This window comes from Mirounga angustirostris, unplaced genomic scaffold (genome assembly GCF_029215605.1).
Source record: "Mirounga angustirostris isolate CCGP_5_RB_7025 unplaced genomic scaffold, mMirAng1.0.hap1 SCAF_3, whole genome shotgun sequence".
Lineage (NCBI taxonomy): Eukaryota > Metazoa > Chordata > Mammalia > Carnivora > Phocidae > Mirounga > Mirounga angustirostris.
In genome coordinates this window covers 177107339-177117147 of record NW_026991711.1, presented here as the reverse complement: position 1 = coordinate 177117147, position 9809 = coordinate 177107339, and the positions used below count along the sequence as shown (strand labels likewise).

General features: G+C 62.9%; 1 protein-coding gene across 1 annotated transcript; it reads left to right on the top strand.

Moving 5' to 3' along the window:
- Positions 1 to 262: 262 nt before the first annotated feature.
- On the top strand, positions 263 to 6982 carry IHH (Indian hedgehog signaling molecule). Its single transcript, XM_045867340.2, has 3 exons — positions 263 to 937; positions 3339 to 3600; positions 5326 to 6982. Exons 1-3 carry the CDS (start codon positions 626 to 628, stop codon positions 5982 to 5984), a joined length of 1233 nt encoding a protein of 410 aa, XP_045723296.1. The 5' UTR covers positions 263 to 625; the 3' UTR covers positions 5985 to 6982.
- Positions 6983 to 9809: the final 2827 nt, after the last annotated feature.

Genomic DNA, 9809 nt, shown 5'->3' with positions numbered 1-9809 from the left:
GAGGAGCGAGCGGGGACGAGGGCTGGCTGGTGCCGGGGCCGCCCGCCCGAGGGGGAGGAGGCTGTGCCGCCCTTGCTGCAGGTTCGCTGTCGAGCGCACAGGAGGCAGGGACATGGGTAGGGTGCGGTCTGCGCGGGGCCCGAGCCCGGATCTCTTCCATTTCCCCTCTCACTCGGCCCCGAGCTGCGCCGCAGACGGCAGCAGCTCCCGCTCCGCCCGAGCCGCCTGACCGCCGGGCCGGGGTGCTAACCGCGGGGCCCGCCAGCCCGCCGGCCCGGCCAGCCCAGCCCAGCCCGGCGGCCCGCAGCCCCGCCGCCCGCCGCCCCCCGCCGCCGCCGCGTTGCCAAAACAAACGGGCCGGCCTATTTATTGGCGGCCGGCGAGCCGGGCAGCTCAGAGTCGAGGCGCCGAGGGGGACAGCGCGCCGCCACCAGCCAGGGCCCCGGGCCCCCGCCCCGCACCTGAGTCCCGCCGGCCCTGCGCCGCGCCGCGCAGCCCATGGCGCCCCCACCCGGAGCCCCCCGGAGCCAGCCGGACGCCTGAGCCCCCGCAGCGCTCCCGTCGACTCGCCCGCCCACCAGCCCACCAGGCGCCCTCGCCCGCCGCTCGCCCGGGCTCCCCGGCCATGTCTCCCGCCCGGCTCCGGCCCCGACTTCGGTTCTGCCTGCTCCTGCTGCTGCTGCTGGTGCCGGCGGCGCGGGGCTGCGGGCCGGGCCGGGTGGTGGGCAGCCGGCGGCGGCCGCCGCGCAAGCTCGTGCCGCTCGCCTACAAGCAGTTCAGCCCCAACGTGCCCGAGAAGACCCTGGGCGCCAGCGGGCGCTATGAAGGCAAGATCGCGCGCAGCTCGGAGCGCTTCAAAGAGCTCACCCCCAACTACAATCCCGACATCATCTTCAAGGACGAGGAGAACACGGGCGCCGACCGTCTCATGACCCAGGTGAGCGCGACCCGCCCTCGCAGGGCGCCGCCGCCGAAGCACCGCCACCTGCCCGGCCCTCCCCGCCCCCCTGGCACCTTTTCTCGACTGGCTGGCACGCCCCCTGGCACCTGCCCCTCTCGCCAAGCCCGGCCGCCTGCTGCCCGAGATGGGCCGGCCAGGGGGTCCCCGGCGGCAGCGCGGACATCCGCGACCCCGCCGGAGGCCGTGAGAAGAGCTCCCCGCTGCCAGGCGCCACGGCCGAGCCGGGTGGCGCAGCCCCTCCGCCCCGGAGTGCAGGCAGCTGAGGCCAGATGCGGCACCCGGAGGTACCTCCCGCGCCGCCGGGACCCACGCAGTCCCTCGGGGCCTAACCTTCCGCACGGCTGCGCCCCTCTTCTTTCGAAGCCATTCGGCACCCCTGAGGCGAAGAAGCTGCGGGCGCAGGGGGCCTTTCCTCCCCGCGCTCGTGGTCCGCTGCGCTGCCCCCTCCTGGAGCAGCGTCCGCCGCCCCCCCCCCCCCCCCAGTCTGGGGTTAGGGACGGCGGGAAGAGTTGGGCTGGGAGGCGGAGGTGGGAAAGGGAACTTGCCTGGCGAGCCCACGTGTCTGTCCCCAGAGCGGAGCGGCGCAGCTGCGGTTAAGGGTGGGGTGCCGGGAACTTGGGGCTCTGGGACCGAACTTGGGGGATCCCTGGGCTTGGTGGCGGGCCGGGGAGGGTTGAAAGAGAAGAACCAGGATGCCCGGGGAGGCAGGGAGCAGAGCTACCGCTAGCTAGTTTCTGCAAGCTCCGAAGAGGACCCGCTCAGCCCACGCACTGGGGAGCAAACTTTCTTCCCTGCAGCCGGGGTCCCAAGGGATCAGAAACCTACGTGCCCTTCCTCAGTGGTCTCCCGGGGCTTCCCCCGCAGGCAGGCAGCCTGCTCCCTAGGTGCTTTGGGAAGAGCAGCTCCACCACAACCCTCAGCCTGCGCCCTGGCGCCGGGGCTGGCCTGCCGGTGTCGGGGCCGAAGGTTGGCTGGTGGCCGGGCCGGGCCGGGCGCCGAGGAATGCAGATAAGGATCCAGGCCACGGGCTGGGCAATCATTGACAGCGCGCGCCCGGCTCTGGACCCGGGGGAGGGGGAGAGAGGCGGGGAGCAGGGGCCCGACTGGCGGGCCGACGTAGGTGGGGGGCTAGAAGCCTGGAGGCAAGGAGCACGCAGAGCTCCCTCCCTGGGCAGTGAGCAGCCCCCAGCTAGGCTGCTCTCCCCGAGGACGGCCAGGCCTTGGGCTGTAGCCCCGGTTGGCTCCTGGGAGACCCGAGTCCAAGGGTCTGTGGGGCCCGGGCTCTGCGAGGTGGGGGTAGCTTGAGACACCGTCTGCCCACACTTGGCGGCCCCTCGCACCTGAGTCAAGTACTGTGAAAGGGCCCCCTCTTCCTACAGGCCCCTCCCCCCAGTCGATTGCAGGGTCCTTTGGGCTGCAGGCACGACGGGGAGTCACCACAGACGGGTGAGCTCTCCCGTCCTTCCCGCAGGGCGCGGTTCTACTCCCACCCCCATGTGAGACAGAGCGTGGAGCCGGCTCGCTGAGATCAGAGGCTCAGTTTCTTGGGTCCCTTCCCTGATAGGGGCAGCGCAGAGGTGCCGAAGGCTCTGGACTCAGGGAGAACGTTGCCTGGTGTTATCAACCCTGCGGGCTCCCCGTGCAGCGGGAGTCGCTCTGCCTCGCCCTCCAACTGGCCAGGCTGGGCGCTAGCATTTCCACCAGCTTCTGGTTCCCCCGCTTCCGCATCCTCGGATTGGTTGCTGGACGCTTTTGGATCTTAAGTCCCAGCAGGAATACTCTGTGGCAACCAAGAGATCTGGGAGGCCTGGGATTCCCCTTCAACACACCCCCACGCTGCTGGGGCGCTCTGCACCTGCCCGGTCCAGGGGACCCGAGTTGGGGGGCTTCAGCCCTGAGGCTATGGTGACACCTACTGGGCATGTCCGGCCTTGCACGCCTAGCGGGCCAACCGCAGGCAGTCGGCACCCCCACCCTGCGGGCAGAGGGTGGTTTCTGGTCTCCGGTGCCTTGGTGGGACAGAGGGACTGGGCACTGGAAAAGTGTAGCCCCACCTGTGGAGGGATCAGTACCCCGATCTGAGGGGAGAGAGAGAGTGCAGGAGGGAGGGGCCACTTATCAGAGAAGGTCGCCCAAGGGTGCACCGCCCTCCGGGCCCTCCAGATTTGTGGCGCCACCGTGCGGTCCAGGTCCCTGGAGCCACCAGATGCTAGAACGCAAGGCAGCAAGTTAGGGCTCTTTGTTCCTAAGAGACAGGGACAGAGCACCCTCCCTGGTTTCCCAAATCCAGCGGATGCTCTGGGAGAGGCTAGAGGCGCACCTCCACCTGCCCGCAGGGCAGCATCTCCCCCTAACTCCGCGCGCTTTCCTCCCGCAGCGCTGCAAGGACCGCCTGAACTCGCTGGCCATCTCGGTGATGAACCAGTGGCCCGGCGTGAAGCTGCGAGTGACCGAAGGCTGGGACGAGGACGGTCACCACTCGGAGGAGTCGCTGCACTATGAGGGCCGCGCGGTGGACATTACCACTTCGGACCGCGACCGCAATAAGTACGGACTGCTGGCACGCTTGGCAGTGGAGGCCGGCTTCGACTGGGTGTATTACGAGTCCAAGGCCCACGTGCATTGCTCCGTCAAGTCTGGTGAGCCGCTGCCTGGGGGCTGGGCCCGGGGCCGGGGCCGCAGGGCGTGGGCAGGCACAGGGCTCACTGCTGCCCGGAAGGTGAAGAGGCCCGCCAGGGGATGGAGGAGGGGACCCCAGGGAAGAGGACGTCCGCGGCGCTCCCTGCTGCTGCTTGTGACCACCTGCTCATCCCATGCCTGGTAGTGTCATGGCAGGAGCCTAGGGAGACAGGGCCCTGTCCCAGCGCTGCTGGGGGCCGGGCTTGCGGTCCACAGTCCAGAGCCTTCCACAGGAGGTGCAAGACAGAGCAAGCTGGACAGATGGAAGCCAGGCTGTGACAGAGATGGCCTCCCCACTCAGCTGACTCAGAATGGAGGCGGGTGGTGGGACCGGGGGCCAGGGGCCAGGGCGTGCCCAGACACCAGCACGCCTGACCGGGAGCCAGGAGCCCAGAGATTCAGAACCCACAACCCTGCTGCAGGTCAGGCCCTTTGGGGCACTTTGTATACTCCTCCAGGGGGTGCAGGCGTAGGCGTCCCCAACCTCTCACCCCCCAGGGCCCTGAAGCTGGACGTTTTGGGGCAAAGCCAGCCACGAGGGCCAGAATAAACAGAGTGGACTCAATAAAATGGATTTTCCCAGATTGGCCGCCTTGTTGATGCGAATGGGCAGGCATTGGGGCCTCGCCCCTCCCTCAGATCTTGTCAGCATCCGTGACACCTACACTGAACCCAGTCATGGATGCTTCAAATGGTTCCTGCGTGACGGCCAGTCTGGCCCCACCTGGCTGCGGGCACAGCCCTCCGCGCGGGCACCAGGCAGCAGTCACGCTTGAAGACCTGGCACACTGAGACCACGCCCACTGCTTCCTATTCCCAAACCCACCGGGGCACACAGTGGGGGCCCCCACCCCCAGCCTCCCCTCCAGCACTTGCCCGCCAGTTGTATCTACTTCAAGTCACCTCCACCCTTCACCTGCGAGCCACTGGCCGGGGGCCAGCCCCCCAGGCGGCCACCTGCATCATTATTCCTGACCCCCAACACTGCTCTCCATCCCACTCACCAGTGCCACTGTGTCCTGTCCCCACACAAGGACCCAGCACATGAACTGAAGACGGTGATTTTACCCTTGCCACTGAGCCAGACCCTGGCCTGACCCTTCGCTCCGAGGCGCCCCCGGAAGCCTGTGTTTATGCATGGCGGGTCCCCCCTCTCACCCTTCTATGGACTCCAAGGGCCAGCTCTGGCCCAGAACTTGGGGAGTCCGTCTGAGAGGGCAGTTTTTGGGGAGTGTCTGAGCAAGGAGTGAGAAATAATGGGACATGCAGACCCCAGAGGAGCTAAGTGCCTTCTCCACGAGACTGCAGCTTTCCGAGGGTCGAGCCACAGCGGACCGCGGCGCAGCTCAGCCGGCCCCTGGCCTCTCTGACTGCTTCCCGGCACTGTCAGGCTTGAGGGCCGGCGGGGGCTTTACCTGGGCTTCGGCAGGGCCCTTTCCTCCTCCCTCGCTGTCTTGGCGCCCAATACGCTCCTCTCACTGGCAAAGGATTTGACTGGGGATGGGAGGGAGGAAGATCACATGGTGGGTTGGGGTGGGTTCAAGGCTGCATGGGACTGAGGGAGGGAGTGCGGAGCAGAGCCAGGAAATGGTGATGGGGGGGCTCTCCGGGAGTGAGAGCGAGAGGAGCTCTGGGGAGGGGTGCTGTGACCAGCAGTAACACCTTCATGTCCCTTCTTCCCACAGAGCACTCGGCTGCGGCCAAGACAGGTGGCTGCTTTCCTGCTGGAGCCCAGGTGCGCCTGGAGAGTGGGGCACGCGTGGCGCTGTCAGCCTTGAGGCCTGGAGACCGGGTGCTGGCCATGGGGGAGGATGGGAACCCCACCTTCAGCGACGTGCTCATTTTCCTGGATCGCGAGCCCAACAGGCTGAGGGCCTTCCGGGTCATCGAGACCCAGGACCCCCCGCGCCGCCTGGCACTCACGCCCGCCCACCTGCTCTTCACCTCCAACAATCACACGGAGCCAGCCGCCCACTTCCGGGCCACGTTCGCCAGCCAAGTGCAGCCCGGCCAGTATGTGCTGGTGGCCGGGGTGCCAGGCCTGCAGCCTGCGCGAGTGGCGGCTGTCTCCACACACGTGGCCCTTGGGGCCTACGCCCCGCTAACACGGCACGGGACGCTGGTGGTGGAGGATGTGGTGGCTTCCTGCTTCGCGGCCGTGGCGGACCACCGTCTGGCTCAGTTGGCCTTCTGGCCCCTGCGACTGTTTCACAGCTTGGCGTGGGGCAGCTGGAGCCCGGGAGAGGGGGTGCACTGGTACCCCCAGGTGCTCTACCGTCTGGGACGGCTCCTGTTGGAAGAGGGTAGCTTCCACTCGCTGGGCATGGCCGGCCCAGGGAGCTGAAAAGGCCCCTTCGCTGCCCTCCTGCAACTGCCTAACTGCTTGCCGGCAGGGCACCAGCGCTGGCCGGGGCCTGAGTTGGGGGGCGCTGGTTCCCACCATCTCCTCTTCGACAGAGACACCCCATCGCGACTTGACTGGGCAGTGCCAGTGTGGACCATCCCACCTCGATGCCGAGCCGGTTGGGGCGGGGTGGGGCTGCTCTAGCCTTCTATTCTAGAGACCTCGAGGCTGGCACAGTGGGGCCAACCCAGCCAGCCCTCCCTTCGGCTTTTCACACCCGCCTTCCCCACAGGGGAGGGCCCATTCCATTTGTCTCAGGCCCCTCTTAGTTGGGCTCACACCTCAGTTGATGCTGCTAGATTCCCTGGGAGCCAGCAGGGAGCTGGCCGGACTCATCACCTGCTGCCCAGAACTGCCAAGGCTGCGGGGTAGGGCAGCCAGCCTGGCCACCCTGAGGCATGACCTTCGTCCCTGGCCACACTCCCCGGGACACATCCAGAGACTGTTGCTGTGGTGGCCAGAGTTCTGGGTTCCAGCCAATGTGATCATAGTGCCCGGGACCAGGGGAGGGGGCTGGATGTCCTTCCGCCCCTGCCCAGGCTAAGCTCCCTCTTCTGCTGAACCATGACCCCCACACCCCCTCCGGTCAGTCTCCCCCACCTTATTTATTGGCGCGGAGGGGGAAGCCCATGGGAGAATTTGGGGGATGTTTTGGTCTTTTCTTCCTTTTGTAATAAAAATTATTTAAGTTGTTAGAGCCATAGAGTCTAGGATGCTGAGTGGGGCCAATACACAGACAGCCTGGAGCCATGGGTGGGTCCGTCCGGGGCTGTGCTCACCTTCCTCCACGGACAAAACCTCCCATGCTCCCACCATCTCTGCAGGCCCTCCTCACCCAGCAGCCCAGCAAAGTCCCCACAGAGAGCTGGGCTCTGCGCCAGGCAAGGCCTTTCACACGCTGACCTCCAAGTTTGCCCTAAACACTACTGGACCAGAGAACTGAGGTAAATAGCCCAGGGTCACTTTACTCATCTAGAACCACCTCACTGTGCCTAGTTGAGGCACTTTTCTTGCTTATTCCAGACTTTCTCAGGGCCTGGGGTTCTCTTCCTTCAGTGAGAATAATGGACCACGGTACGAAAAGATTCTGTAGAATTCGCATCTGCCCCGTGGCCCCTTCTGACTTCTGGGATAACTCAGGGGTCCCTAATCTAGCAGCCCTCAAACCTCAGAATCACCTGGGCAGCATGTTTAAAAATGATTCCTGGCTCCACTCAAACAATTCTGCTTTAATAGACGCTGAGTGAGGCGCAGGAACTTATTTTTACAAACACACCAAACATGGCAGATGGTCCATGGACTGCACCTGGAGAAACATTGCTTAGTCTAGAGAAGGCCCAGTTGGTTGTCCAGACAAGGTGACCCCCTTCTTCATTTTCTCTTGGTCTCTCTAGCTCAAGGCAGGTTTTTCTGAGCTGATCTCACTACAGGTCAGCTGAGATTCCCAGGTCCAGCGGCACACTTGTGAAATTGTCAGACGTTCCACAAGCCAATTGAAATAGTTGAAATAGCCATGGCGGGAGTATTCACACCATGGAAACTGATGTATGCTCCGAAGTAGAGTTCCCCCGACCATGGAGAGCCAGTTGCTAAAACACACCACTGCCCAGGTTCTCCCCTCTTACAAAGATCACTGTCAGGGATGACTGCTCAGACTCTTACCTCACCCTTTCCCCACCTCCGTGGAGGAAAACTCTGGAGAAAACGTCATTGCCCTGGATACTGTGTCTTCTGGGAGGAAATAGACCCCCACAGGCCATAATGACAACTGCTGTTGTTCAGTGAAGACTAACCCTCACCACTAAGTGCTTTATATGAAGCCATTCATTCTGGTAACAACCTTAGGTGGTGTATGTTTTCATATCACCATGTTCCAGGTGAGCACAGAAGCACAGGGAGGTTAAGTAACTTGCCTGAGATGACATAGCAAGGGACAGAAGCAGGATTCGAACCCATGCATCTGGCCTTTGGGCCATGGTTTGACCACAAGGTTTTTCCCTTGGTGAACTTGGGTTCTCTCTGGAAAGTACTCTCAGCATTGTCAGCTTCATCAGCACATCTAGAATGGACTCATGGCGGACGCTCATGGACCAGGCTCACAGGGTCCAGAATGTCCATGAACTCATTTACAGTGAAAAACAGAAGATCAAGATCAAGATACTCTTGTCCATTTGTTTGTACATTCTCTCCCTTATAGACATTCTTTAATGGTGGGGGGAGACACAGAGAGAGAGAGAGAGAGAGAGAAAGGGAGGGAGGGAAGAGGAGAGGGAGGAAGAGAGAGGCTTTCCTCCATGGGGTCCAGCTTCCTCTCCTACTGGGCCTGAGCACACTCTGTCCTGCACACACAGGACCATTTGGTGTCCCCAGACCTTTCTGTTCTAGATGGGCTTCCTTAGGAAACACATTCATTCTTCAGACAGAGAAGGCTGCAAAGATTCAGAAAAAAACTTATCTGAATTCAGACCCTCAAAAACCAACCTTGGTATGGATGTGGGGCCCTGAGGCTTTTCCAAGAATCCTGGGAGCAGATCTGAGCAGACTGTGAGTGGGGAGACACGGGGAGACAGACTGCCATCTTCCACCATTACAGTATGATGGTGGCCCCAATCCCTCCCACCTAAACCCACCTCGCCCCAGTGTCTATAAAGCCAAGGCCCAGAGGAGGGTCAACAGTGCTGCCCAGGCAGCTACTGACACAATACCTACCTCTTCTCTCAGGGTCAAGTGCAGCCCCCAAGGCTGTGGCGTCTACAATTGTGAGCTGCATTCACCTGGTTGGTCGTTATTCACTGGATACTCTTGTGTTAGGTCCTGTGCGTGAAGGAAAGCGGTAGTCCCTGCCTCAGGGAACTCTTGGGTGGGAGGAAGCAGCATGGGGAGACACGCCCGTGCTGAGTGCTGAGTGCTGTGGCCGCATCTCACGGGGGGTGGGGGGGGGGCTATGGGAGTGCCATGGAGGCTGGGAGCTAGGAGGGCTTCCCAGAGGCGAGGATGCTACAGGTAGGGCAAGGAGGGCTTTGTGTGGCAGGGCAGTAAAGGAAGGGATCCAGGCTGAGGACACAGTAAGTGCAAAAGCGTGGGGGCTCGAGTGAGCCTGGGGGCTCGGAGGAACTTCCAGGCCCGCATCACGAAGCTCTGTGGGCTTGGCCAAACTGAGGCAGAGAGGCAGGCAGGGGTCAAATGTCACACGGCCTTGTATGCCACACGTTTGGACTTGAACCTGAGGGCTTGGGGAGGGCCTGGAGGGTTTGAAGTCGGGGAAGCTCACGACTAGATTGTTTCAGAAAGCTCGCCCGGCTGCAGTGTGGAGGACGGATCAGAGAAGGCAGCTGCGGAAGCGGGGAGTCCATTTAGGGGGGAGAGAAGATGGTGGACTGGACTGGAGAGATAGCCATGGGGTCAGAAAGAAGGTGACAGGCTGTAGATGTTTAGGAGTAGAATGGCCAGGACTTGAGGCCAGTTTGGGTGAGTAGTGAGGTTGAGGAAAGGGTTCACGTCAACTTCAGGTGTTGAAGCATGAGATCCAGCTCCCCCGGGGTCCAGAGCCCTTGACCGTGGCTCTTCTCCAGCCTTTAGTGCCTGCACCTGTGGGGGAGAAATCCAGCGCTTTCCCATATAGATATCCTCCCTCCTCATTGCCCAACGCCGGTCTAACTGGGTTCGAGTGACCCTCGGGGCTCCTGTTCTCTCTGCCTACGCCCCCCCCATCGGGATTGCATGGGGAGGAGATGCAGAGTAGCCCTGCACAGCCCAGTCCAGGCA